The 27,977-nt window shown below is 52.1% G+C and overlaps 7 protein-coding genes across 10 annotated transcripts in view; 1 reads left to right on the top strand and 6 right to left on the bottom strand.

Annotated features, from left to right (window-relative positions):
- The window catches only part of LOC117581042 (flotillin-2), an 84,516-nt gene that overhangs the window by 43,381 nt on the left and 13,158 nt on the right, over window positions 1–27,977 (top strand). The window lies entirely within an intron of this gene.
- LOC117581030 (glucose dehydrogenase [FAD, quinone]) lies at window positions 26–9,267 on the bottom strand. The gene is made up of 3 exons (XM_034267860.1): window positions 8,379–9,267; window positions 1,978–2,228; window positions 26–1,922 (listed from the first exon to the last, which is right to left on the bottom strand). Exons 1-3 carry the CDS (start codon window positions 8,810–8,812, stop codon window positions 475–477), a joined length of 2,133 nt encoding a protein of 710 aa, XP_034123751.1. The 5' UTR covers window positions 8,813–9,267; the 3' UTR covers window positions 26–474.
- On the bottom strand, window positions 13,952–16,364 carry LOC117581040 (glucose dehydrogenase [FAD, quinone]). Its single transcript, XM_034267870.1, has 2 exons — window positions 15,293–16,364; window positions 13,952–14,964 (listed from the first exon to the last, which is right to left on the bottom strand). Exons 1-2 carry the CDS (start codon window positions 16,263–16,265, stop codon window positions 14,072–14,074), a joined length of 1,866 nt encoding a protein of 621 aa, XP_034123761.1. The 5' UTR covers window positions 16,266–16,364; the 3' UTR covers window positions 13,952–14,071.
- Window positions 18,552–20,671, bottom strand: LOC117581031 (glucose dehydrogenase [FAD, quinone]). Its single transcript, XM_034267861.1, has 2 exons — window positions 20,321–20,671; window positions 18,552–20,263 (listed from the first exon to the last, which is right to left on the bottom strand). The coding sequence occupies exons 1-2, from the start codon at window positions 20,654–20,656 to the stop codon at window positions 18,665–18,667; spliced, it is 1,935 nt and encodes a 644-aa protein (XP_034123752.1). The 5' UTR covers window positions 20,657–20,671; the 3' UTR covers window positions 18,552–18,664.
- LOC117581047 lies at window positions 21,542–22,175 on the bottom strand. Its single transcript, XM_034267882.1, has 2 exons — window positions 21,930–22,175; window positions 21,542–21,869 (listed from the first exon to the last, which is right to left on the bottom strand). Exons 1-2 carry the CDS (start codon window positions 22,084–22,086, stop codon window positions 21,754–21,756), a joined length of 273 nt encoding a protein of 90 aa, XP_034123773.1. The 5' UTR covers window positions 22,087–22,175; the 3' UTR covers window positions 21,542–21,753.
- On the bottom strand, window positions 22,618–24,694 carry LOC117581033 (glucose dehydrogenase [FAD, quinone]). The gene has a single exon (XM_034267863.1). The coding sequence runs from the start codon at window positions 24,554–24,556 to the stop codon at window positions 22,658–22,660; it is 1,899 nt and encodes a 632-aa protein (XP_034123754.1). The 5' UTR covers window positions 24,557–24,694; the 3' UTR covers window positions 22,618–22,657.
- Window positions 25,790–27,787, bottom strand: LOC117581032 (glucose dehydrogenase [FAD, quinone]). Its single transcript, XM_034267862.1, has one exon. It carries the CDS (start codon window positions 27,769–27,771, stop codon window positions 25,852–25,854), a length of 1,920 nt encoding a protein of 639 aa, XP_034123753.1. The 5' UTR covers window positions 27,772–27,787; the 3' UTR covers window positions 25,790–25,851.

Below are 27,977 nucleotides of genomic sequence, written 5' to 3'. Positions count from 1 at the left end.
TGTTTTTGTGTGTGTTTGCTGTCTATCTATCGTATGCTACTTCTACGCTGAAACTTAAACAACTAATTGAGGTACTCCCAAACAAAATTAAATGCTAAAAGTAAAAACAATACAAAAAAAACGAATTATACATATATGTAACGTACAGTATTAGACACACACGAGACGCAGCAACAAACAAAAAAAAATAAGGAAAAATTAGCATAAATGACTCGATATTTACATGAAGCGTTTAACTAAGACTACGTTGGGTGGAGGAGGGGTACAGGGGTACAGGGGGGATGAGGATTGAGTGGATAAACTAAAGCTTAATAAATTAAATTTATTCAACAATGCGGACATTTGTGCTAAACTAAAGGCTAAGGCAACGCGACCCCTCGCTCGCTCCCATCTTTTGATCTTTTGAGTCCCTCAACCCCAGACACCAACCCGCCCCGCTCCGCCCCTGCCCCCGCATGACTCTACGAGCTACAGCTACGAGCTGGTGGGCAATGGCCATTGCTGCAGCGCCTCCACTTGCCCATCGTCGTCTGTGGTGGTGGCATTTCCCATTCGCAGCTCCCGCTTGCCTCGCCACAGAGGCGACCCCCTGTTGCCCAGACCCTGACCCTGACCCTGGCCCTGCCCGTCCCGTGGCGAGGGACCAGAGCTGGGCGTCAGCCAGAGCTGCTTGATGAGATCGGCTCCCTTCTCGCCAATCATCACGACGGGCGCATGAATGTTGCCATTGGTGATGGCTGGCATGATGCTGGCATCGATCACCCGCAGGCCGGGTACGCCGTAGACCCTCAGCTGGGGATCCACCACGGCCCAGGGATCGCTGGGCGGACCCATCTTGGCCGTGCCGCTCATGTGGTAAATGGTCATCGTGTACTGCCTGATGTAGCAGTTCCAGTAGTCATCGGTGAAGAGCGTCAGGTGCTTGCAGTTGGGCAGCGGCTTGTTCCAGAAGCGGGCGCCAAAGCGCTTCATGGCCTCCGTTTCGCCCATGGCGACGGCGGCCTTGACGCCCTCGCGCAGCACATTCACATCGTCCGGATGGGTGAGGTAGTTGTGGTAGAGCAGGGGATAGCGCAGCGGGTTCTTGGAGGCCAGCTTGATGAAGCCGCGGCTCTTGGGGCGCAGCATCATGGGGAAGATGCCGAAGACGTCCCGATTGTTGACCTCCCCGAAGACCTCCTGGTAGAACTCGTCGGTCAGCCCGTGGGCAGTCTTCACCTGCGATCCGCCGTCGGACATCACCGAGGCGGAGGTCATCATGAAGTTCATGTCCGGCCAATCATCGCTGGCATTGGCGTACTTCGTGTTGATAAAGGCCACCGCCTCGAGGCCAATGCTCGAGGTGAGCGGCCCGTCCTCGGTGATGGCATAGCGCAGGGCCGTGTTGATGTTCACCATTCGCTTCATCACTATCGAGATGGGATAGTCGATGAGGAAGGCAATGCCGCCCACGGCGATGTGATCCTGCAGGTTCTGCCCCACGCCCGGCAGATGCTGCACCAGCGGAATGCCGAAGCGATTCAGCTCCTCCCCGTGCCCGATGCCCGAGAGCATCAGCAGGTGCGGCGAACTGATGGCACCCGCCGACAGGATCACCTCCCGCGTGGCATAAACATTCTGCAGCCGTCCATCCCGGATGAACTGCACCCCCGTGGCCCGCTTGCTGGTCGGGTCGGTCAGCACCTTGGTCACGTGCGAGAAGAGCGCCACGTGGAGGTTGCTGCGCAGCCGGATCGGACGCAGAAAGGACTTGGCCGTGGAGCTGCGTGAGCCGCGGCGCATGTTGAACTGATAGAAGCCGAAGCCCGTCTGCTGCTCCCCATTCACGTCGACAATGTCGTAGCCCATCTCCTCGCCGGCCTGCAGAAAGGCGGGACCCAGCGGCGTGTTGTACGGCGAGTCCTGCACAGTCCAGGGGCCACCTATAAGGACACAAAGTTAGTTCCGGGAATTGCTCGTTAAGCATTTATTGTGTACCTTGTCCGTGGTAGCGCTTGTTCCTGGCCAAGTACGGATTACGCTGATCCTCGGACTTGCGGAAGTACGGCAGAATCTCCTCGTAGGACCAGCCTGGATTGCCGAACGCCGCCCACTGGTCAAAGTCCCGCCGATTGCCGCGTATGTAGAGCATTGTGTTGAGCACCGAACTGCCGCCCAGCACCTTGCCGCGCGTCCAGCAGCAGCGATGATCCTTCATGGCCTGGCAGGCAGTGGCCTGCGGCTGGGTGCTACAACAAACAAAAAAAAACAGAAAGAAATCAGAAATGTAGAAAGCTACAAAAAATGCAACAACAATTAAATTAAACAAAGCCCAAGCCCCAGTGGCCAGCCAGCATACTTGCGACACCCGTCTGGTGTGGAGGGAATGGGTGGGCAGGGGAGTGGCAAGTGTTAAGCGAGCAAAAATTGAACGCGGCAATGAACCGAACTTGGCCTCCCCCTCGCATCTTTTGGCATTTAGTTTTAAGTGCCTGCCCGGTGGGGGGCCTTGAAGCGGCGGAATAGCTGGCAGCAGCAGCAGCTAAAAATTATAAAAATTGATCAAAACGCCACCTCGAAAAGTTAAAGAAATTCAAACTAAAGCTGCCAATTATTAGCTAAATTCTTTGCCTCCCATAAATCTCTCGATTGCGTGTGTGGGTGTGTGTGCAGCCACTGCAAGCGCTAACAAATTGGCAAACAAAACGTTTCGCTCCCGTTTCGCTCCAGTTTCGCACACCGTTTCGCTCCCGTTTCCCTCCCGTTTTCAATTCCACTTTTGGTTTCCTCAAGCGCACTCGCCCGATTGATCCCACGGCATGAGCTAAACATATAGGAAGACTTTTTTGCTTGTTGTGGCTGCCAAATAAAGATACAAATTACAGGCAAGCAGGCACCAATCAACAATTAACATGACAAAACAAACGGAAATTAAATGTCAGTTGGCGGCAAAAAGCCCCAACGAATTGATGTGGAGAAAAGTGTGTCCAAAGAGAGTCACAGAGTGAGAGAGAGAGAGAGAGAGAGAGTCTTGGCATTTTCCATCTTCCATTGATTCACACCTGCCAACGGGGCTGGCGGGGTTGGAGTTGCAGGTTGTCGGCCTGCGGGTTGAGGGTGAGTGTAATTAGCATATGACATGCATCGTGTCCATCTGTTTGCTCTGTGATTTATGCTGTATCAGCTTTGAGATATTTCCTATTTGCCTTAAGCCAAGACACAGACACAGACACAGACCCAGGCCCAGGCCGAGGCCTGCGGGTCCGAGCATTAATATCAATTCGCGGCAGTGGCGCCGAGCCACGGACCCAGCTGAGCCACATTGTTCGGCATACTAGCTTATTGACGTGCTACGTGCCTCAAAAGAAAAGCGAAGAGAAAACAATGGGAAAGAAAAACCCACAACGGCGAGCAGTCAAGTTTATGGACACCCTTTAGCGTTGATTGGGAATTTATTTATAATTTCTCATCGAAGGATTCATGGGCAAACATCTGCTGCTAGCCACTTTACCCTCTGCACTCGCTTTCAAACAAATTGAGGCAAAAACTATGAAAAACTTTCGCCTCAACTGACGCAATTTGTTGCCTAGTTTTTGTTGTATTTGTGTTGTTTCGCCTTTTATTAGCCATTTAACAGTTAACTCACATAAACGTAACAAATTATTATTAGCTCATTTCGCTGCTTTGCTTACAACTGTGATTTTGTTTCTCCACGGTTGGTGTTGGTGGGAGGGAAATTAATGGAAGGCAGAAAAGTGAAGCTTAATCAAAAATCACATTTTGAATTTATAGATAGGTCTGATACACTCTTTGCAATTGAAAGAAAGGGTTCTTTGACCCATATAATTATTATAATTATACCTTAGCATTTTTATGGCACAAAGTTGTTTTTATTTTGCACTTCTTGATCGTTTCTGTGGGGCTTAAAGCTATGAAAGGATTGGCAAGAATTTTCTAGTGGCAATAAAGAACTGGTTCAGAAATGACCTTACGAATTTTAAATACGAATCAAAGTAAAAACTATGCATTCATAGATCAAGTCCGCACTGCATAGTACCCACAATGTAAAGTCACAAAATGAAATATGTTTTTCCCGAGAATGCATTAGGGGCATTCGCTCACTCACTTTGGCAGGCAGCATAATTGCATAGCTTGTGAAATGCATATGAATACCCAAAATTAGAGTTGATTGCATTGTTTTTCGTAATTGTTTAATGCTCGTTAGCCGAATGTTGGTTAAGGCCTCACCACGAGGCGAGGCGAGGCGAGGCTGTGCGGCACTGTGGAATAATGCGCTCGCATGGAACAACTGCTGATTGCCATATAAAATCACTTAACGGCCGCATTAAGCTGTAAACGGCACCAGTCAAACGAAATGAAACGTTTTATTAATGGGAAATACTATTTCGATTGTGCCAAATAAATGATGGCTTAAATTCATACTCGCATATCGCAAGCTGAGTGGCAATCAAAAGGCTAAAAAGGTATTCAAATGCGTGAGGCAACAACGATTATTTCGTGGCTGCATTTGAACATTTTGCAATGTGTGCGAAAAGGTCAAAGAAGCGCGCCAAGGGTGATGAAACTTTTGCAAGAATATTTGAGAGTTCGAATAAAGGAATAATTAGCGGAATCTTATGAAGGATGAGTGATACTTTTGATTGAGTGAAACAAAATAGTTTAAAATGTGTTTAAATGAGTTTTCATCTTCCTGGTGAGAATTGTTAAATATAATGCTTGGTTCTCTCATAGAAAGCAACTTATCTGGCAGCCTTTTAGGCACATGATCTAAATCCAATTGATATTGATCAATATGCACCACACCATCGCTGTTTCATATAATTTGAATCAATCGTTTGAATTAAACACGCAAAAGTTTAGTTGTTTAGTTTTGATTTCCAATACATTTGGGCTTAACTTTTTGTTTCCTTCTCCCGTCGCTTACATCCCTATGAATATGTCATAATTGTTCACACATATTTCGCGGGTGTTAATTCAATTAACAGCACTTAAAAGGCTCGTACTTGGTTCGTGTTACATTTATATTAAGTCTCCGATTGAGTCAAATACTATTGCAGCATTTCCATTTGCGGATTATTGTTATTATTATTTTGTTGGGGAACTCCACGAAAAGTTTTGTATTTTGTTTATTACTCCGTTGACAAATATATAGCGGCGATGGCGATGGCACTGGTCAGTGATGCCTGTCGCCGAACCGGCTCACGTATCACGCATTGAGCTTTCGATTGGCAACAGCTGGAGGAGTACGGAGCACGACCAGTATTCAGGTGCAATTGCAAAGTATCTGAGCTTCGTTTCATTTCAATTCGTTTCGTGCCATTTCCATGGCGGCAAACCTGTAACCGCTTAACCCACTTTAGAGCATCGGACAAGCCGGTTTGTCCAGCCAGCCAGTCGGGCAGCTTCGAGTGCTATTGGTGTTGGGAAATTGGATTGAATTGGCGTAGGATATCCCCCGGACAGACATCCGCCTGCAGCTGGAATTCGAAAACGAACTAACGTACGTCATACCGGCGTACATTTATGTGTATGAGTGTTTTTTTTTTTTTGGCATTAACGAACACTGCCGATGACATTAATAGGTGTTGGCCGCTCCACCGGGGTTGCATAATCTTCCAGAAAGCGGAATTTCTGCTGCTGCTGCATTTTGGGCGGAGGTTAACGAGCCTCCAGCTACGACTCCAACTCCAACTCTGCCTCCTTCCTCTGTTTGTCTGACTAATCAGCTCTGCGTGTATCAAGTCAATAGTAGAACAAGTAAAATTTAACTGCCGCTGCAGCTATTGTTTGTTTTTTATTGCATATTCGTTATGTTCGGTTATGAAATATTTGTGTCTGAGCAGCAAAGTCATAAAGTTTGATGTGTTTATGCTGAAACTCTTCGGGTTCCAGGCAGTGATTATCGCCCTCCCTCCCATCGTAAGTGCAAATAACTATTTATTGATGGCATTCCGCTCAGTTATGCAATATTTTATGGCACTTCCCTATGGTCCAAGATGTAGTATTAGTGGTTGGAGTATCTATGGAAATATATCCTGACTCTAAATTCATTCGAAACGAACTCCCACAAGTGCTGCCGCTCACTGATCCGACCTTGAACCACACAAATTTGACACTGAACCACCGACAAGTGGCCCATAAATGCAACAGAAAAAGGCAGCAGCAAAAACCACAATACAACATTCAATGAATAAATTGATGACATGAATCAGTGTCTGTGGCTTTCTCAGACAAGAGAAACTTTTCTTTCCTTTGCCCCGATGATTCACAGCGGCACTCGAAACGGGTATCGATCAAGTGAGCGGAATGGAATGGAATGGAGTGGAATGGAGTTGGACTCCAAAGTGAATTTCAATTTTGTTGCAGTTGAATGTGCACCATGCGGAATTTCCCGTTTTCAGTGGCCCCAAATAAAGCGGCTTTACGGACACTCGAAGAAACATTCACGAATACACAGCAAACACTCGAAAATGCAACTGAAATTATGGGCATATTTAGGCTATTTTTTTCTTGAATAATTATTTCGTATATCCAACAATTCTGTTTTATTTTTTTATGACCAAATTCCGCCATGTAAATGTATGGATTTAGCTGAATTTTTGGTAGGGATATCTGCTGCATCGATCGCCCAGCGTCACAGCTGACTGGCCATGGACGAGAGAACCGATGCCGATAGGAGCGATCTACGACAAGCCACAGAAACTGCCAGTGTCCCAGTCCCAGTCCCAGATCAGGCCACCCCGAATGTGATGCAACGATTCAGAAATACACTCGATTATTGCCCCACACGGGCTGCTCGTTCGCTCGCTCGCTCGTTCGGTGCACTTACAAATTTGTGGCTGTTTCAGTTTCTGTTTCTGTTTCAGCTTCTGTTTCCATTCCATTTTTCGCGCGATTGCAGTAAATTACGCAAAGTGAATTGGAATGGCATGGAATTGGAACGCGAATGATAATGGGAACTGGAATTCTAATGGATGTGGAATTCTGAAAGTGAAATTGCCAGGCAGCAGGGGCATAAAGACGAAGCAGAAGATGAAGCAGAAAAAAGATCGCCGCTAGGCCCCGGACCCAGCCCAAAACCATTAAACAGTTAAATGGATTACGGTATTGGTAACGCTCTGCTCCGACACGCGATAGGGAGATAGAGAGAGAGAGAGAGAGAGACACAGAAAACGAAACAAAAATTCCGAAAATGCCAAAAACTCATGAATAATTGAGGAGCAGCAGGCGGGCAGCCTTAGCAACTGGTCGGTGCCGCTGGGAACATCAGCTGTTCGCTAATGAAGCCACCGAAATGCCGTGAGATAGAAAACTCTTCAAAATCGAAATCGAAACCAAAAAGCTTGGGCTGGGGCTCTTCCTAACGGTAGCCTGTTCTAATTTGAAACAGTCACAATTTTCCATTTATTGTTAACCGAAACCGAACCGAACTGCAACCATATAAAGCCACATTTAATTGCTTGTCGGAAGAGGCACAGCTAGAAAGAAGAGATGAGCAGCGTTGATGCTTGGTGTTTAGATCTAGCTGAGTCTTTTTCTAACTGGAACATTCTGGAGTGGGCAGTGGTAAAAGCGAAAGATCTGAGCCAGTGGGAAGTGGGAACAGAAGCCACAACAGATCTTAATGGAATGTTGTCAAAGAAACACAAGAACACCAGCAAGAAGGGCATTGAATTGCTCACTGAATTTGCAGAAAGAAATACTCACTTGATGAATACTGTATTGAGAATAAAAACTGTGAGTTATAAGCTGGGAATATTGAATGAAAGTTTGGGTGTAAGCAGCCGAATATTTAGCAAACATTTGAGATCAAAAATATGCTAAACTCTGGAACATAATACTAGTTTGGATGGATGAAAGAATAGGTTGAGTGAGGAACTGAATTCTTTCATGGCACTCAGCACTAAGTATTCCATATCCCATATCCGCTGCCTCTTGTTGTAAATGATGTTTGAAATAATCTCCAATTAGTGACTCAAGTTGTGTTTACGTTTTCCCTTTCATTTGCCAAGTGCCGAAATCGTTTGCTATTTGCGTGTGAAAAATGAGTAAATTTTAAGTTTGAAATTTGAAATTTGAAATTTGTCCGTCAGTTGCTAACTAAACGAATCTTCGGCCTTTTGCCATCGAGTGCTGGCCTCTGCCTTGACGACTCCACGTGTCGCCAAGCCAAATGCAAATGATGGTGAGGGAGATGGCAATTTGCATTAGCTGCGGACTAGAATGTGTCATTGAGTGGGTTCGGTCCCAAGAGGTTAGCCCAAGGGGTGCAAACAAAAGCGGAAATAGACACACACAAAAGTGACAAACTGGGCCACTGCTAAGGCCAAGTGGCTAACCCATTTTGACCCGGCCTGGAGGCCGCTGTGCTCACTCACCGATACTTCCAGTCCATTTTGCTTTTGTGCAAATAGAGCGAGAGGAGCGGCACATCGGAGATGTCCGTCTCGTGTCCGCCGGCCTCCAGCAGCAGGATCTTCCAGTGGCTAATCTCGGAGAGTCGCGACGCCAGCACAGTGCCCGCCGAGCCGCCGCCAATGATGATGAAATCGTACGCCTGGTCCACCTGCGGCACATTGAAGGGCCGGTTCTCCGGATCGAACAGATCGTAGTTGTAGTACGCAATGGCCGCTATCAGGAAGGGCAGAATGGTGAGCCTGCCCACGCCCACGACGGCGGTGGCCAGCTTGATGGCGCCGGCAATGGCCAGCCCCAGCGAGGAGGCACCCACGGCAGCCGCTCCCGCCGAGGCAGCGCTGCTGGCCTTGAACAGGAGCCCGCCCACGGACAGGACAGCGGGCACAACAACCATTCTGGGTGTGTGGTTGGGATTTGGATTGCCGCGGGGGGTTTACTCGAACTTTTTTTTGGCTCTGTACTTTTGCAGTCAACACGGGTTTAGCCGCACAAGAATTAATCGAAAGCCTGGCACACTTTCGTTCGCTCGTCACGATCACGTTGACAGTGTGGCAGTGGCAGTGGCAGTGGCAGTGTGGCAGCTATTGGCGGCACTTTCATTCGGGCACACACATTGAGGCAAGAAAACACCAAAACAAAAACAAAACGAAAATCGAAAACCGCACTCACTAAACACTAAATTCAACAGAAACAAAAATAAATATCAATTGTAATAGAAATTGTTGTGGCTCTTTTGTTGGTTTGTTTCTTTCTTCTTTATTTTTTTTTGGGCCGCGCGTCGCTCTTCGTTTCGTTTAGGCCATCCGGCTCGTCTGGCTGTCGCTGCTCTTCTGAGCCACAAAAGCAACTCGTGTGCGACGTTTTGTCTTTGCTGCTTTTGGGAGGGCCGGTCCGTGCGGAACGGCGAGGGGGTGGACTGGCGCTTTGCAAGCTTTCTTGCTGCAAGGCAGCAGCAGCAGCAGCAGCAGCAGCAGCAGCGATGCCAGCGTCGTACAATCAGTTGCGCATGTGCAGCAGCAGCAGCAGCAGCAGACGTCGTCGCAGCTTTGGTCTCAGCCATGCGTTTCCCCGTTTACTTTGGCTGTGGTTGACGCTGCCGTTGCTATTGGAAGCTCCTTTTGCGCTGCTTCTGTTGCGGTTGCGGTTGCGACGTCGACAGTGACGCCAACTGCGGCGGTTGAGAGCGTGTGCGCCCTCCTCTCGCTCTCTCTCTCTCTCTCTTTATGTCGGGGCCTCCTTGTGCTGCTGCTGGCTTTGGCATTGCAAAACGCTTACCATTTTTGGCCAATGGCGCTCCTGCCTGGCCTCTGCCCTCGCCCCTTTCCCCACTCTTTGCATTTGCTGCCTTAGCAGTAACGGAAAACTAGTTATTTATCGCTGGAGTCACTAGTTAATCCGTGCCACTAGAAGCAGTTCTTGCATGCAGCTGGACAAAGGCTGATAATTACAAATAATTACCAATAATAATATAAAAATTTGCTTTAAAATGATTTTAAACATGCAAATTTTCAATATTTATATTCCGCATAATCTTTGGGTGGCTTCTGGCTACGCTTTAAACAAATGTCAAGAGTAAATCAGCTGCCATCCTGTACGTGTACACGTGTCCTGCTTGGATAATCCTCAGGCACCTGCATCTTATTTGATGGCCTCCTGCTGTGCTCTATGTCATATGACAAATTTCCACGCTTAAGCATGACATGTGCTCTGCCGGCGGCTCTGCTTGAGGGCCTGGCTCTGGCTTCCTGCAAAAGCTTCGACGTATCTGTCTTCCTTCTCTTGCTGCTGCACTCGCTGTTTGGTCTCCTGCTGGGTGCTAAAGCCTCACTGGGATCCCACTTGGATAACGCAATCTCTCTCCCTCTGCTGCTGCTGACAGCTGCGCTGATGGAACGTTCCGTTACAAAACAATAACCGATTGAAGCGCTCTCCCGCTCTCTCCCTCTCTGAGGTTCGCCCGATTCCTTTGCTTGCGGTGGCCGTGTGTTGCGAAACGGTTACGTGCTGCTGCTGGTGGTGGTGGCTCCTGCCTCGCTCTGGCATTTGCGGTTTTCACGTGCGCCTCTTCTCCTCTTCCTCCTCTTCTTTGCTGCTGCTGCTGCCTTACTTCACAGACGACGGACGACCTTCATGCTCGCTTGACAGTTATGTGCGCTGCGCTCTGCTCTCCAGCACCCCCTCTGCACCCCCTCCCCCGCTGCGTAGTTGTCTTTGCTCACGTAAGCCACCTGACACGAGCAGACAGAGAAGAGAGCGGGAGAGCGGGAGAGCGGCAGAGAGAACCGATATCCACATTGCGTTTGGCATTGAAGAAGTTGAAGAAGAGTTCAATCAAAACGGAGATGCAAGTGAAATTTCTGGCATTACATGCGGATGGATGGCTGAACCGGTTTTTGTGTGGATCCATCGATATGCCCCAACGGATTGCTCGGCAATTGAAAACAACAACAACAACAACAACAAAAACTCCAATAACAGCCATTGTCAGCCACGAGCAATCCAAAATGGAAATTAACCCAAAAAACTTGTTTTTATTTTCGATGCAATTTCGATTTTTAAGTGCTCTAATTGTTCAATCAGTGCCGTTTCCTGCCTGATGCTGTTATAAAGCTTTTCCTTGCAGCACTCAAAATATTCTCAACAAAAAAGCAATCAAATTTTGTAGAGTTTCCATGGAAGTGGAGCACCACGCGTTTTAGGGTTCTTTGTGCTCCCATGATCTGGGCAATGATCTATGGCTGTTGCCGTTGGCAGGTGTCGAACCAATTGGCGACGTTAAACCATTTCGGAACCAGAAAATCAATTTCACAGCAATTCTAATGCCTTTGGCTTGGACTGTGTGGGGTTGGACTCAATCAATTGCTTCGAGTTGGTCCACCGAATGTCTATTGCTGGCTGAAAGGAATGACGAAAGTCGCCCGCAAATTATTCGAGCCATGGATGTGACGATCGTTTGATATATCGCAAGTTCGTTTCTTGCTTTTTTTGCTTCTTCTCATTCGTTGCTTATTGCCGCTAATGGGGCAAGGTCAAGTGAGCCGAGTTTTCCCGTGCGAATGTGCTTGAGGAAACTCCACTGCCCAAGTTGACAATAAAAAGCACAAAATAAACTTGTCAAACTCCACCATGAGTTGTGTGTGTCTCTCTCTGGCTGTAGTTTTTGTTTGTGTTTTGTCTTACCTTGATGGGACACTCTTAGCCCTAGGCGAGGCCCAGTCAAGGGCCAAACTCGTTGATGGATCTTGGGAACTGGAATGCCTTTGATTAGATCTCAAAAGGTTAGTGGTGGCCACTGAAATTCCTGACCAGTTGTCCAGTACTGTTAAGGGAGCATGGTTCAAGGTCGTGTTGGGATGTGTTGGGGGGACAATGCCTTCCTTTCCTCATTCTAAACCATTTTCCCTTTTGCTGCCCAGAGCCAGACCCAAATCCAATCAACAATTTCCGCGCTTAAACACTTGCCGGACTCACAGATGTTGAACAATTTCCGGCACTTAGCTGTGGCATGTGGTAGGCAATATTTCTCTTGTGGCCAGTTGCCTAAGCAGCAAACAATTAAAAGTGAAAATAGTAGAGAGGCGTCCCAGAGATCTACTTATGTACATCCCCGAGGGGGTGACATAACAGCCCCCGTAGCTCCCTCCATGACAGCCACTCCATCGTTTCCTAGTGCTGTGTCATCTGCCCATGCATGATCTTGTCTCTGTGTCTGTGACTGAAACAAAGTGAACTTCATTAAACGACAAATGCACGAAAACGAAGCCTCTGTACCATGTGGAGCAACATCTGTAGCTCAGCTAGCGATGGCCTCGTGTTTGGCTTACCCACTTCCCCAACAGAATCTAACACTGAAGCAGCTCTTTTATGCTGTGAGAGAAGCTGATAAATGGAAAGGAATATCACTCGATGTCTGCATCTTGTGTGGCTGTAGAGCTGCAGAAATGTATCAATGTTTCGGTTAGTTGTGAGTCGTTGAGCTTGTTGTCACGCGCCCATCCCCAATTTCTATCTCCGTTTCGTGTGGCCGACTTTGCCCTACGTGTGTGTCTGCCCATGGAGTACTCACAGTTGTACAGCTGTAGGTTGCCACCGCAGCAGCAGTAGCTGACAGCGGCCGAGTGGCAGAGCATCTTTCATCTAATCACTTGCCTAAACGGCTCCAATTGTGGCTCTCTTTTTGTGCGAGTCATGCCCATTCCACTCCCCTCCCTATCGCCGTGCACAGATCTTGACTGATTTCATTTAATTGGATTCCATTTGCGGCCTGCTACCTGGCTCTGGTCTTGGGTTTGCTTTTGGTCAAGTGCAGGCCTATTACGTGCCGCTTGCTAATTGTTCCGTAATGGTGCGGGGGGTTCCGTCAGGGGAGTGTCGAGCCCTTCACACTGAGCGTAAATATGAATTAAACTATTATCATTTCCTAATTGCAATTTGGAGGCAAATATTTCCCCGTATGAAGCGAAGTTTATGCCCCCACAAGTGCCACAATCCTGCTCCACTCTGTCCTGCCAATGGTGCGCCAGTTGCTCCAGTCATCGCTGTGCGTGCGATATCTTTAATCAATCAGCAAAACAATTCACACTTTCATTACATAATTGCTGAGGTAGCTCCACTTTGGGCCACCACCCACTGGCTGCGACACAGGGGGCCACTTGGCCAACAATTAATTATGATTTGTTTGGCATGCCGCAGGCGCGGCAAAAGTCATTAGATGAACACCGAAAAAGCTGCGGCTCGGCACGCTTCGTGGCGCCTGGAATTGCGCCCATTGTGGGGGCATGGGCAATGGGCAATGGGCAATCGGTAATCAGCTATTTGCCGGACCCCAGTTTGGCTAGCCGAAAATAAAGTACACGGCGAGAGCGTAAAAGTGAAAGCTGTCAATCAAAATGGAACAAGCCGCAAACGAGGCCGGCCATCGGTCAGATTCAATACGTACAAACGGTATGCAATGCTTATTCGCGAATATATTCCACTCGAAGTCGTAGTCCAGATATTGCAGCCTCCGGTTAAGGTTTGGCGAAAGCTGCTGAATGTTGTCTCTGCCCTCGATTGTTTATTCATACATGAAGAGTGCCTTTTGGTTGTGTAGAAGGTTCAGGAAAATCATGCGGCGAACCCACACAGTTTTAGCTGCTCTTTACAGATCAGTGCGAAACCATACCTTCGTTAGTTGTGGCGTTCTGCTAGTTTAAGTACCCATAAATCCGTCGTAAATACAACGCTGCGTATACGCATTCCAGCAGCCAGGAAGCAAACCCATTTCAAAGCCAGGAAATGCACCAACTAACCTTAGTCGAGTTGCAAACCAACACCGTTGGGGTTTGAGCAGCACTGTGCAGAAACCGATCTTAAGGGGGATCGTGTAGGAAGTACCGAAAATGTGTAAAATACATGTAATCTATGTGTAAAATACATGTAAAAATGGTGTTCCATGTCGAGATGCGTGAGTTTTGTGACTTAAAGGCGTGCTGCGTGCTTTTAGGGAGTGCAACGCTCCATTTATACCCTTCCCAGCCACTAATTTGCATTGTTTTCGCGTGTTTTTGCAATCGTTAAACATATATTTAATTATTATTAAGAAGAAAAGATAGAAGAAAAAAAAAACAGAGGCAGAGGCAGAGGCAGATCTATGCTAAGAATATCGTTGAGCTTACAGCTCGGTGTGCTGCAGATAATCCTCCTTGATCATGTCCGCACCCTTCTCGCCGATCATGATGCAGGCAGCGTTCGTGTTGGCGCCCACAATGTCGGGCATGATGCTGGCATCGATGACGCGCAGTCCCTTGGCACCGTGCACCCTGAGGCGGGCATCGACGACGGCGGTGGGATCGCCGGCGGGACCCATTTTGGTGGTGCCCACCGGATGGTAGACGGTTGTGGTCATGTGGCGGATGTAGCAGCGCCAATAGTCGTCCGACTGGTACTGGATATCGTTACAGGCCGCCAGGTCGACCTTGTGCAGCGACGCCTCCCGCTCGCTGAAGGCCTTCGTCTCGGGCAGCCGCTTGTAGATGTTCAGCGCCCGGATGTATGTGTCCACATCGCGCTCATCGGTCATGTAGCCGGGATCGATGAGCGGCGCATCCAGGTAGTTCTTCGACTGCAGCTGCAGCTTGCCCGCGGAGAAGGGCTTCAGGTGCAGCAGGTACGTGATGTACGTGTTGGAATTCTGGTTGGCGGACAGAATGCTCTTCGCGACGCGATCGTTGAAGCCCGTGGCTGCCACATAGCCCTTCAGCTCGGGACTCTGCATCAGGCTGAAGAAGTTCGTTGTCTGTATATCCGGATTGGGCCCCTCCACCGAGGTGGTGTTAATGAAGCCCGTCAGCGCGGTGGCCTCGTGGTGCAGCAGCTTGCTGTAGCGTCCCATCAGCAGGTTGTACATGGCATCCACCAGCTCCTCCTCGGTGGGCTTGCGGGCCGTGGACTTGTCAATCTGGAAGATGACCGGCAAGCTGGCATGATCCTTCAGATTGTGGCCCACGGGCAGGTCCAGCTTGAGTGGAACTCCAACGCTCTTCAGATGATCAGCGGGTCCAATGCCTGTGGAAGGATTGCAGATTAATATTTGAGGGAATTCTCAATGCCTCAACTTCCTCCCCGAGCTGTGAAGATCTTTGGGGAATTTTCTTTGCTTTTTTGTTGGTCATGAATGGCACTTGTCGGCTTCCTCTCGCCTCAAACTTTCCGCTCTGCTAATCTAACCAAAATCGAAGCAAAAAGTGCGAGCTTATCGGCAAAGCAGCCCAACGACCAATCGTTAAACTTTTTTTGCGCTGACCCTGCCAATGTGACTATCAGATGCCATAAACTGTGTGTGCCACGGGCTATCTAATCGGGGGCCAACCTTGAGGCCGCAGCGGGAACTCACCTGAGAGCAGCAGGATCTGCGGCGAGCCGATGGCGCCGGCGCACAGAATGATCTCCTTGCGGGCACGCACCGTGTACTCCTTCTTCTCGCGATGCACGAAGGTGACGCTCTCCGCGCGCTTATCCTTGCCGAGGTTCAGCCGCTTGACGTGCGCGTGCCGCAGGATGTGCAGATTGGGCGTGTCCTTGCGCAGATGGGAGCGCGCGGTGGTGATGCGACGCCCGCCGTCCTGTGTGCCCAGAATGTCCATCTGGCCGACGTAGGAGCCCTCGGTGAAGTCCGGCGCACTGCCGTAGCCCATCTCCTGCATGCCGGCGCGGATGGTGGTGCGGAACTCGTTGTCGGAGACGTAGTTGTTGAGGCCCATGGGTCCGCCGACGCCGTGGTCGCCCGGCGTGTAGCCCGGCCGCGTGGAGCGCAGATCCTCGGCCTTGCGGAAGTGCTCCAGCACCTGGTCGTAGCCCCAGCCGGGATTGCCGCGCGACTCCCAGTCATCGAAGTCGAAGCGTGTGCCGCGCGCATAGATCATGGCGTTCATGCCGTTCGTGCCGCCCAGCATCTTGCCCCGCGGCCAGTGGCAGCTCTCCCCCTGCATGGCCATGCAGGCGCGTCCGTTCGGCTCCGTGTGATACTGCCAGTCCCAGGCGGAGAACTGTGTGGCCATGTGCCAGGCCACGAACTCCGTCTCGATGGGCGGATCGCCGCCCGCCTCCAGCAGCAGAATGCGCCACTTGCTGTGCTCCGCCAGTCGGCCGGCCACCACCGCGCCGGAGCTGCCCGAGCCCACCACAACGAAGTCGTAATCCTGCTCAAAGTCACCGGCCTGCTCCAGCGCGTCGCCCTGGTCCAGCGGCCACTGCTGCTGTCCGCTGAGGTCGCAGTACCTGGAGATCAGCGTGTGGACGAGCAGCGACATCAGCGTATTGGCCGGGCCCGCCGAACGGGCGGCACACTGAGCGCTGAGATACTCCATGTGTCCAAGTTGAAGCTCGAGCTGTTCCTTGAGTATTCCTTGAGTATCGTTAATTGGCACTGGAGAGCGGTACTGGCTCTGGCGTTGCCCGTGCGCGACTGTTTGGCTTGTGCACAGAACGCCCGGAATTTGTACGGACGCGATTCACTTGGTTTTCGTATGCCGGCTGCGTCGCTGCCTCGCTGCTGCCTCGCTGCTGCCTCGCTGCTGCCTCGCTGCCTCTCTGCTTCTGCGTGCCCGTAAATCACATTTGCATTTGTTGTTCCACATAAATTAGACGCACCTTCCGCCCAGCGCACCGGCAACTGGCACTCCCCCTTATCAAAGCCATGAGGCACAGGCACAGGCAGAGGCAGAGGCTGAGGCAGAGCCACAGTCTGTCGGAAGATTAGCTAATCGACTGTGATAAACCCTGAGGCGACCCAGTACGGAATTAGAAGCTACATTTTTCTCTGATAAGTGCCATAAGCGGTTGTGGCTCTGCCTTTATCTTTATCTTTATCTTTACGGTTTGGCGACTATCGATGGCTGCGCCCGGCTGCCCCTGATAACACTTTGTTTTGAAGTCGCAGATATCTAAAGCTGCTGCAATCTCTGCTGACAGCTGACATTAGCTGTGACCTCTGAGGTGCGAAGTGTTCTTTGACTTTCACTGATCCTTTGGCCCATTACCGAACAGAACCCAGTCTACCGTTGAACAGCCTTCGACGGATATCCATCCATCACCCGTCCAACAAATGCCGCTGACATTCCCTAATAAACTTTGTGATTTGGCGCACTGTCTGTTACCTGCCTTTACGTTTACTTACTTACATTTACTAGACGCTGGCAAATTAGAAATGCCAAACTGCAGTTGCCATTTAAATGGCATTTCCCCCGCCCAGCAGCACGGATCTCCAGCAAATAAGATGCGGGGCACGTTGTCGCGAGTTCACTTTTGTGGCTACGATATGAGGAAGGCGTCTTAGCTAAGTAAATGCTCAGTTAGGGAAGGCTCTAGCGGATTTGTTCATAAATTCACTTTAAGAATAATTATGCCAGAATAATTCTGGGGGGAGAGAGAGAGAGAGCAGCGCTTCCAAGGTGACAGCGTGACAGCGATGCCAAAACTTGATTGAGGGCTCTGCAGGCATGAGAAATATATTCCAAAAATATGCAGGAAATACACCCACACACACACACACACACACACACAGCTTTAAATGAAATATTTTGGCTTTAAAAACATTATTTTACATAAATGTATATTTAAATTTCATTTGCTGCTTCTCAAAACACTTTAAAATAAATATTTCAAGTGCTTGAAAAATATCTTAAAAGCAAACTTAAAGTTACAAATATTAAATTTAATATAATTCAACTTAAACATTTAAATTTAATTGCATTTAAATGTGTAATAAATGCTTAAAGAGCTTTAAATAACTCAAATATCTCTAGCCAGAACGTGTCTCTCTCTCTCTCTCTATCCCAGTGTTGCTTAGCCGTTGGATTCGCCCTAAAATATACAAATTGTGTGGGTGGGTCACAGCTATGCTTTATTGAAGTGTGTTTGTATATGGTAAGAGAATTGTTAGAGGTATGGTCGGTAGAGCTCGAAGGCCTGCTGCTGCGCCTGGCAATAGGTGGGCACGGGCTGCAGCTGCTGCAGCTGCTGGGGCGGTCGTGGCATGAGCCTCTCCAGATGCTTCATCTGGCTCTGCAGCGACTTGATCTCCAAGGTGTTCCTTTCGATTCTCCTCTGCAGCAGTCGTATCTGTTTCATTTTGATTCGTTGCTGCAGACTTTGGCGCGTTAGTCTTCTCCTCTCCCGCTGGTTGAGCTCTTCGTTGATGGCCTGGTCAATGGGCATTTGTGGCGGCAGTGGCGGCGGCGCTGGGTGCATGGCATGCGGCGTCGTCTGCAGCGGCCACAGGGGCAGTCCGTACTGCCTTAGGGCATAGTGATACTCCAGATGCTCGGGCACTTGCGGCTTCTGTTGTCGTGGATACGGCGCCGGACGCTTGAACACGTGCTCCTGCGTGCAGGGAGTCTGCGTCGCAGTCGCAGTCGCACATCCGCCCTGCGCGCCACTCATTTTCGAAGTGAATGCCGTTCAAGGCAAAAGTTGCAACTGACACATGTGTAATGTGGCACGCTTAAGCGCACTTTTGTGTGTATTTGTGGCATGGTTGTTGCCGCGCAGGCTGCGCTTCTTCACATCGCTCGCCTATTTTTATATCCTTGCCACAGCCACTGGCTGTGGTGTCATTTCCAAGGAAAAGTACGCTCCCGTTTCAAGGACTCGCATTTGGGTTACCTTTGAGCTTTATTCTTTACCCAAAAGAGAAACCAAATAATATAAATTAAGACTAGCTCCCACACAAGTAACCAAACCGACAGCTTGCCGCTGCCTGGCTTGGCTACAAATCATCCGCGTGCATGTGCTGCACCTTGAGGTGCTGCCTTTCCGAGTGCTGCCAATCGTCGCGAATAAAGTCCGCTGCGCGCTCGGCAATCATTACGGTGGCCGCATTGGTGTTGGCGCTGACCACGTTGGGCATGACGCTGGCATCGGCCACGCGCAGATTGCGTGCGCCATGGAGCTGGAGGCGGGGACTCACACAGGACTGGTCATCGGTGGCGGGGCCCATCTTGACGGTGCCCGTCTGGTGGTAGCAGGTGACGGTGAAGTGGCGCGCATAGCAGCTCCAGTAGCCATCGCTGCGGTACGCGTGCTGCGCGTCGCACTCCTCGATGGGTATGTGGACCATTTCGGCCAGCTGGGCCTGGAAGGCCTGGGTGCGCTCGAGCGACTCGATGTGGCGAATGCCGCGCAGCACGGTGGCCACATCCTCCCGCTCCGACAGGTAGTTGCTGACGAGGAGTGGCGGCAGGGCTGGATCGCGGCTCTGCAGGCGCAGTTCGCCCTTGGCCTGGGGATGGGAGAGCAGCAGAAAGACGCAGAGCAGCTCGGAGTCACGCAGCAGGGACTGGAGATGCTGCAGATACTGCTCCTGGAAGGACACGCCGCGCAGGAACACCTCCAGCTGGTCGTGGCGGCCACGACGGAAGAACAGATGATGATTCTCCACATCGGGATAGATGCTGCTGCCATTGGTGTTGACGAAGCCCACCAGCGAGGCCGTGCCGTGCGTGGCCAGCTCACCCGTGCGATGGATTAGATACTCGTATATGCTGTCCAGGATCTCCTGCTGTGTGGCAGCCTGCGTCCGGCCCTCGTTGAGGCGCAGGAAGAGCGGCACGACCAGATGATCCTGCAGATTCTTGCCCACGCCCGGCAGCTCCAACTGCAGCGGAATGCCCAGCTCCTGGAGCTGCTCGCGGCCTCCAATGCCGGAGCGCAGCAGCAGCGCCGGGGAGTCGATGCTGCCCGCCGAGAGCACAGCCTCCTTGGCCACCTCGACGCGCTGCAGGCGGCCCTTGCGCTCGAAGCTAATGCCTTGGAGTAGATCCTTGTGGAAGTGCAGCTGCTTGACCAGCGCATGCTTGACGATGTGGAGATTGGGCCGCGCTTTGGCCACCGCTGCCAGGTAGCCCTTGGCCGTGCTCATGCGCTCCCCCTGCCGCACGGTGCCCGGCGCATGGCCGTAGCCCGTCTCGCTGCCCTCCGCGAACTCGGCCACATGGGGCACGCCCAGCTCCAGGCCGCCCGCGATGATCATCTGGTGGATGTCATCGTCCTGCCGCTCAAACGGATTGAGGGTCACGTAGCCCTTCGGGTGGCTCTCGTTTCCCTGGGCCCTCACCGAGCGCTCAAAGAAAGGCAACACCTCGTCATAGCTCCAGCCATCGTTGCCCAGTGCCGCCCATCCGTCGTAGTCCCGCCGATTGCCTCGCAGGTAGAGCATCGCATTGGCCGATCCCGAGCCGCCTAGCATGCGCCCGCGCGGCCAGTAGACGCGTCCATCCTTGAGGCCGCGACTGGCCAGCTCGCTCGGCTCCGCGAAGTAGTTCCACGTGAATTCCGTGTGCTGCAGGCCAAAGAACAAGGCTGGCAGCTGGGGGGAGCAAGAGAGTGCATTTTGCCGGACTGATTGATTGATTGATCGACTCACCTCAGCCTCCGCGGGTGGATCTCCGCCAGCCTCCAGGACCAGCACTCGCCAATCCGGGTTCTCGCTGAGGCGGCTGGCCACCACAGAGCCCGCGGAACCGGCTCCGATCACCACAAAATCGTAGGGCTCCTCGTCCAGGTCCCCATCGTAGTCGGCTGGCCACTTGCTGGCGGGTGAGACTTGGCACTGGGCCGAGAGCAGGGCCTGCAGCAGCATGCTGACCATGCCGCCGAAGAGTCCGATGGCTGAGAGGCCGGTGGCGGCTGTGGCGCCACACTGGCCCGCCGCAGCGATGGCCTCGCTGAGATTGAGACTGACGCTGGCTGCGTGCGACATCTCGCTTCGAATATATCTGAGTGGCAGGCGCTGCTCGCGATCCGCTTATATAGTCCGCGATAAGCGATCAGCGCAAGGAGAGAGGCAGAGCGAGAGGGAGAGGCAGAGGCAGAGGGCGGGCGCTCCCACAGTGCGCACTCCTCGCTGAGGACGTTGACTCAAGCAGGCAGTTAGTTCGCTCTCTCCACGTGTGATGCCCTCCTGTTGTCGTTTTAAATTCCGGCACTCTGCTGGCATTACACACCCAATAGAGTCCGGACTGTAAGTCAAGTGGCATCAGAATGTGCGATAACATTGCCAGTGAGAATGTGTCGTAAGACCCACAAAGAAAACATTAGAAGACTTTCCGCAACCAGCCAATGCTTCAAATACCCTTTCTAGTGCATGGAACATGCGTTCTTTTTTCCGTGGCTGTAAAGAAGCGGCCGACAGCATAGAAAAGGTTCACAGGCAGCGCAGTCGGCACATGCGCAGCGTAAAAGCTTCGTGTGGCGAACCGACGCAGCGACAGAGAAGCAAGAAACGTTTTGCGTGGACCACAAAGCCAGAGAGCAAAGATGTCACTCTCTCGCCTACCCACCCTCTGTGCCGCTCTCTGGCAGATAAATGCATAGTGAAGATCCCGTTATTTATGTGCTGCAGCAGAGAAGCAAGAAAGGTTTTGTGTCTGCTTGTCTGTGCGCAGGTAGAAAAACATGCGAGTAGCTGCGTGTCGAGCGGGGATAACGGGATCCCTGCAATGGGTTGATCGAGAATGTAACTGTGCATTGCTCGCATTAATGAGTGTAGCTGCTGCATTCCAGTGACTCTGCGTGTATTCTAAGAACAAAAATAACAAAACAAAAATAAAATATAAAAATAAAAACAAACAAAAAACAAACACAATTTGAGGGTCTTGATTGCACGCTTTTATCGCTCCATCGTCGGGTTTTCGTATCTGATTAAACAAGTTGTATAAAACTCAGTTAGCACACACACACACACACGCACACCCCAACAAACACGTGCACTAAAAGTGTAACACTTAAGAACAACACCTACACTACAACAAGTGATTAAAATGATAGCCAACATGGACAGATGTACACATGGGGGGGTCAGAGGCCGCTGTTCATGGCTGTCCGTATGAACTGAACGGGCGCTGGCAGCACGGAATTAGCCGCTGCCGCAATCAGATTGCCAACGGGCACCAAATTGAGGCCAGCACTGAGATCTGAAAGAAGTAAAGAATTAGTTTTGGTTTGGGTTGAGCTTCTGGCAATTACTCGTTTACCCGATGGATCGTTCAATGGCGGCGGCCTCTGTTCCGCTTCTGCACCTGGGCCAGTGTCCTCTGAGAAGATGAACTCCTGTGGTCGTGCCAAGCATAAAGGCAGCAGCATTGCCACGAGCAGCAGCATTGTCCTTATGCTCTGATCGATTTTCATCATTTTGAGTTTTGGGAGGAATCTGCGGACGCTCGTCGTCTGCTGGCGCTCAGTGGCGGACGTGAACTGACCCGCGATCTGGCAGCGTCCAAGCATGAAAAGCAAGCAAAACCTTTTTCTGCCACCAGCCCAAGCCATGGCCCACTGAGGCACCCCTCGTGAAAACTGGTCAAACTCGTAAGCCCCGTCGTTTGCCATTTGGTTCAGTGTCCGCTCATAAATTACATCAAAGTCAGCAGCAACAGCAGCAGCAGCAGGCAACAAAAAACACAAAGAAAAAGAATAAATAAATATCACAAAATGCTGCTCAATGCTGTGGCAGAACAAAAAGTTAATTCAATTCTAGTGACAATTGCTCATTGCAAGTGAATCAAGTGTCAAATGCATTCCAAGATCATCGATCAGCTGCCCCTGGAATGTCATCAGTCAGCACTTCCCCAAAGCTCGGTCCAATTGATTTATGAATGTGCCAATCACAGGGTTAAACACACAGCTGGCTCTCAGCTGTCACATGGAATAATCCCATAGATCATATCAGTTTTCAGGTTTCAGTTCTTTATTGATTGCCAGATTCCTACCAGCCACCATTGGGGTAGTGCCGCCAGTCCTCCTTAATGATATCCGCACCGCGTTCGGCCAGCATCAGCGTTGGGGCATTGGTGTTGCCCGTGGGTATGGTGGGCATAATGCTGGCATCGATCACCCGCAGGCCACGCAGGCCGCGCACTCTCAGGCGCGGATCCACGACGCCCGAGGGATCGTGGGCGGGTGCCATTTTGCATGTGCCAACCGGATGGTAGATGGTCTGCGAGTAGAACCTGGCCAGGCACTCCCAGAACGCATCGCTGAGGTACTCCACCTCGGGGCAGTTGCGCCACTCGTAGATGTTCAGCGTGGCATTGAGGGCCACCATCACGGGCGTTTGGGTGAGGCGATGGGCCATCTTGAGGCCCTCCACCATGACCGCCATGTCGCGGGGATCGTCATAGTAGTTGGCATGGATGAGCGGATGAACGCGTGGGTCCGCGGAGCGCAGCTGGACGAAGCCACGCGATCGGGGACGCATCAGCAGCGGCGCAATCACAAACGAGTCCTGATAGAGCACCGGCTCGAAGGCTTCCGCATAGTTCTCCAGCGTGATGGCCGCTCCACGACGTCCCACCATGCCGCCATCAGCCCCGTAGCCGTAGCTGCCCAGGAAGAGCTGCACGTCCGGCCAGTCGAGTCCGGCATCCTGGTAGCGGGTGCTCACGAATCCCATGACCTCGCTGACGGGCATCGCATAGAAGAAGCTGGGGGCGCCCCGCAGGAAGGCGGCCACCGACTCCTCGGTGAGCATCTCCGGCACCAGGAAGGACAGATGCCGCTCCTGATGGCCGTCGAAGGTGTAAATGGCGCCCGAGGTGGAGATGTGATCCTGCAGGTTGCCGCCGACGCCGGGCAGATGCTGCACCACCTCAATGCCCAGCGGCTCGAGCTGCTCCCTGGGTCCCACGCCGCTCACCATCAGCAGCTGCGGACTGGCCAGTGCCCCAGCGGCAAGGATCACCTCCCGCGTGGCCCGCACCGTGTACCGCCCCAGGCCGTACTCGAAGACGACGCCCAGCACGCGGCGGGACTGTGGATCGATGAGCAGCCGCTCCACGAATGCCTTCAGCACAATGTCCAGGTTGGGGCGCTGCCAGCTGCGGCGCATGTAGCCCTTGTTGGCGCTGCACCGCAGGCCGTCGCGCAGGGTGCCGTGGGGTGGGGCGAAGCCGGTCTGGGTGCGGCCATTGAAGTCGCCGTCGGGATGGGCCAGGCCCAGCTGCTGGACGGACTGCATGAAGATCTCCAGCAGTGGCGAGGGGAAGCGGTAGCGCTCCACCGAGATGGGTCCGCCATGGCCGTGGTAGGGATTGTGCTCGTACCCCGGCACCCGCATGTCCTCCGTCTTGCGGAAGTAGTGCAGAATATTCGAGTACTCCCAGCCGGTGTTCCCGAGCTCCGCCCAGTGGTCGTAGTCCCGCCGATTGCCGCGGATGTACATCATGGCATTGATGGAGCTGCAGCCACCGAGCACCTTGCCGCGCGGCCAGAAGCAGCGACCATCCTCCATGGCCAGGCAGTAGCGATCCGAGGGCTCCGTCTGATACTTCCAGTCCCAGGGACTGCGCTGGAACACCGGATACATCTGCGGCAGATCGATCAGCAGCGGCTCGTCGCCGCCAGCCTCCAGCAGCAGCACATTCCAGTGCGGATTCTCGGACAGGCGAGCGGCCAGCACACAGCCCGCCGATCCGCCCCCCACCACAATGAAGTCGTACGAATGGCGCAGCTCCTCGATGCGTATGGAGCGCACCCGATGCTCTTCATCCACAATATCCGGCCTCTGCTCCAGGATGCCCTTGTTCAGCAGCAGTATGACCATGGCCGAGGGACCAAGGGTCAGCAGGAACCGCCACATGGTCACAAATGTGTTGATCGCCGTCATTGTTCGGATTTCATACTGATCGCCGATCGCTGTCTGCTCTGCCTGCCCTCTGTGTGGCTCTGTGTTGCGCTGAGCCGGCACTTGCCCGAAACTGCTGAGCCCACAAGAGCGAGTGCATTGACCAGAGTGCAAGAGACTTCTGCATTCCCAGCTAAACACTGTCCAGCAGGAGAATTAAAAACTGTGCAACGCGAAGGTCATGGCTGCAGAGGTCATGTCCACAGCTACAATCTGCAATCTGCAATCTGCCCCTCCGATAAGATACGGCGGCCATAAGTACACCGCTGATCAAAACAAAAGCCAGCACCAAAGCAAAAAAAAAGCAACAGCAACCAGCAGCAGCGACAGCAAAGGGTAAACCAATAACAGCAAACAGCAAGCAATGAGCAAAGCAACAACAACAGCAAGCAAGCAATGAGCAAAGCAACAACAACAACAGCCACAGCAAAGTGCAGCTGCGAAGGAGAAGCAAAAAGAGCAAACGAAAATACGATAAGCACATCGAGCGGCTAACTGTGTGGGTGCAAGCATGAAGCAACTATATAAGGAGGTCTCGTCGGCAAAACTAAGAAATTCGTGCGAGTGAAAAGTGCGAGTGCAAGGGCTTTAGCTGTTAGTGTGAGGGCAACGGAGCAATGGAGTCTGCTGATTAACCTTTTGAAGGCAATGTGAAAAAACATAATAATTGTTTCATAATTTAATGTTTAATAGTTTGCTACATGATAGTAGTGTTTGTTTAAAAAAAAAAAAACATTTTGAAAATATTTGCAAAACAATTTTGTCCACAACCAACCTTCCGCGTCGACAAGCAAACGAGCACTGACAATAAGCAGAACCAACGAGAAACTCTGCCACCGACGAGGCCTCCTTATAGTTACTTCATGCATATGTACATCTGCATGTCTGTGCACGCGTGCAGATTGTTGCGGTTTATAATAGTTTCGATTCCGCTTTCAGCAATTGCCAAAAAATTAACTTGCTCGCTCGCTAATTTCGTGCTTGAGAATCGGGGAATCGTCATAAAGATTTCAAATTTGAACCAAAAAGTTATTTTCTGTCAAAAGATAAATGCTAAATGGGTGGCACACGTAATGGACAAGTTACACTGGAAGAAAAACGGAGACACGCACTCATATTTTCAATGAAATATTTCGGTTTGTTAAAAACATAAAAATATTGTGATGTTTAATAGAATTCAGAAATATAGAAATATTAATAGGCTAATGCCAGATATCAGTGATGACTATTTTGTATTTTTATAGCCAAAAAATTAGCCACTAACAAGAGAAAAATAATTACACCACCTCATTGGCCTGCTGATCCTCGATGATCATGCGTGCGCCCTGCTCTCCGATCATCATGGCCGGACCGCTTGTGTGGCCCGCCGTTATCTCCGGCATGATGCTGGCGTCCACCACTCGCAGTCCGCGCACCCCGTGCACCCGCAGCCGCTCATCGACGACGCCGCGCGGATCGCCAGCAACGGCCATGCGGCAGGAGCCAACCGAATGCCAGGAGCCCACATAAAAGTGTCGAATGTAGCACAGCCAGAACTCGTCTGAGTCCGCGTCCGCGTCCGCGGCCAGCTGGTCGCACTCGGGCAGGGGGGGCAGCCAGAGCTGAAGGCCGCAGCGGCGGAAGGATTTGGTCTGTGCCAGCCGCTGCACGTAGCGCACATAGCGGAGCAGGGTGGCCCGATCCTCGAGCTCCTCCCCGTAGTGGCTCTCGATGAGCGGCGCGCTCAAGGGATCCGCACTGCGCAGCCGGATCACGCTGCGGGAAAGCGGCCGCAGCAGGGAGCCCATGATCTGCAGCAGGTCCGACTCGAGGAGCGCATGACGCTGGGCCTCCACCAGCTCTGGCCGGAATCCCAGGTAACCAAAGCTGCCCGCGCCGCCGCGCGCCATCAGCGTGTGAGCCACCAGCTGGAGATCGGGCTCGCCCTCGCTGGACCCGGGCGCACTTGAGTTGATGAAGCCCATCATGGAGAAGCTGTTGGCCAGCGGTCCCCGCTGCTCATTCAGCAGATACTCGGCAACGGCTGCAGCCGAGTAGGCGCTGGGGGCCGCCTCCCGAGTGCTGTTCACAGCGCAATTGCGGGTGAAGCGGAGGTAGAGCGGCAGCATCCCATGATCGTGAAGGTTCTGGCCCACGGGCAGCTCCCTCAGCGGTGTGATGCCCAAAGGACGCAGCTGTGCTGCCGATCCAATCCCAGAGAGCAGCAGCAGCTTGGCAGAGTTGATGGCTCCGCCGCTCACGACAACCTCACGGAGCGCCTTGGCGGTGCGCTCTCCGCCGTCCAGGGAGTAGACAACGCCCTTGGCCCGACTGCCAGCCTCGTCCAGCAGCACTCGCCGCACGGTGGCGCCTCGGATTACATGCAGATTGGGTCTCCGACTGGACTCCGGGGTGGCCAGGTACAGGCGCCCGCTGCTGGCTCGCCTTCCCGCATTGAGGGTCACTGGCACGTGGTGGGTGTAGCCGAAGCTGGAGCCGGCCAGCAGCGGCTGCTTCATGCGCGGCACTCCCAGCTCCGTGGCAGCCGCGTAAATCAGGCTGGAGAGCCGCAGGTTGAGGGGTTCCACCTGGAAGTAGCTGAGCTGCAGGCGCCGCTGCAGCTGGCGGTAGGCCAACTGCACCTGGGGCCAGTCCCAGCCGCTCAGATTCAGCCGCCGGCGCCATCCATTGAAGTTGGCCTGGCTGCCGGGCACAAAGATGTTGCCGTTGAGGGCCCCTGTGCCGCCCATCATGCGGCCATGCCACCAGGAGCAGCCATGCGGCGGCTCCATGGCCAGACAGCAGCTGGGACTGGGCTGGGCCCTGTCCAGGTACATGTACCGCTTGTCGTGATGCAGCGCGGGACTCAGCGCGAAGATCTCCGACTCGAGCGGCGGCAGCTCGCCCGCCTCCAGCAGCAGCACCCGCACATGCGGCGACGACTCGCTCAGGCGACTGGCCACAATGGACCCAGCACTGCCCGCACCCACCACAATGTAGTCGTAGGACTCGATCTCCTCCAGCTCCACGGGCGGCTGATGCTGTGGCGGCCAGGCCGTGTCGTTGGCCAGCGCCAGGCTGGCGTCACTCAAAGCACCCGCCACAGACTCCATCAGGGCTAGGCCCAGGCCATTGCTCTCCACGGTGAAGAGGCCCCAAGCGCCGGAAGCTGCCGCCAGCAGCAGTAGCAGGAGCAAGGTTCCCGGCAGACCGCACATGATGGACTGTCCGGAATGCCCGATAAAAATGCAACAATAAACCCACAGAAATATCATCCATATCGGGTATTATATTATATATACTTTTGTTTTGGCACGCCATAAACAAGAGCAACCCTGCCAGCCATAAATATGTTTATAGCGCAGCTCCACACACACAAACACACATTTTACGGCGTGTTGTGGCGCTGTTAATGAACTCCCTG

The sequence above is a fragment of the Drosophila guanche genome, unplaced genomic scaffold, assembly GCF_900245975.1.
Source record: "Drosophila guanche unplaced genomic scaffold, DGUA_6, whole genome shotgun sequence".
NCBI lineage: Eukaryota > Metazoa > Arthropoda > Insecta > Diptera > Drosophilidae > Drosophila > Drosophila guanche.
Note: the sequence above shows the minus strand (reverse complement) of the source record. Positions and strands in the feature narration are given on the sequence as shown.

Excerpts from the sequence above, each read along its gene's own strand:
- LOC117581030 (XM_034267860.1), bottom strand. The coding sequence starts at position 8,812 with ATGGTTGTTGTGCCCGCTGTCCTGTCCGTGGGCGGGCTCCTGTTCAAG. Across the intron at positions 2,229-8,378 it reads AAAATGGACTGGAAGTATCG|CACCCAGCCGCAGGCCACTG; the intron begins GTGAGTGAGCAC and ends TGTTTGTTGTAG. Across the intron at positions 1,923-1,977 it reads CAAGCGCTACCACGGACAAG|GTGGCCCCTGGACTGTGCAG; the intron begins GTACACAATAAA and ends GTGTCCTTATAG.
- LOC117581040 (XM_034267870.1), bottom strand. The coding sequence starts at position 16,265 with ATGGAGTATCTCAGCGCTCAGTGTGCCGCCCGTTCGGCGGGCCCGGCC. Across the intron at positions 14,965-15,292 it reads GCAGATCCTGCTGCTCTCAG|GCATTGGACCCGCTGATCAT; the intron begins GTGAGTTCCCGC and ends ATCCTTCCACAG.
- LOC117581031 (XM_034267861.1), bottom strand. The coding sequence starts at position 20,656 with ATGTCGCACGCAGCCAGCGTCAGTCTCAATCTCAGCGAGGCCATCGCT. Across the intron at positions 20,264-20,320 it reads ATCCACCCGCGGAGGCTGAG|CTGCCAGCCTTGTTCTTTGG; the intron begins GTGAGTCGATCA and ends TGCTCCCCCCAG.
- LOC117581047 (XM_034267882.1), bottom strand. The coding sequence starts at position 22,086 with ATGATGAAAATCGATCAGAGCATAAGGACAATGCTGCTGCTCGTGGCA. Across the intron at positions 21,870-21,929 it reads GCCATTGAACGATCCATCGG|ATCTCAGTGCTGGCCTCAAT; the intron begins GTAAACGAGTAA and ends TACTTCTTTCAG.
- LOC117581033 (XM_034267863.1), bottom strand. The coding sequence starts at position 24,556 with ATGACGGCGATCAACACATTTGTGACCATGTGGCGGTTCCTGCTGACC.
- LOC117581032 (XM_034267862.1), bottom strand. The coding sequence starts at position 27,771 with ATGTGCGGTCTGCCGGGAACCTTGCTCCTGCTACTGCTGCTGGCGGCA.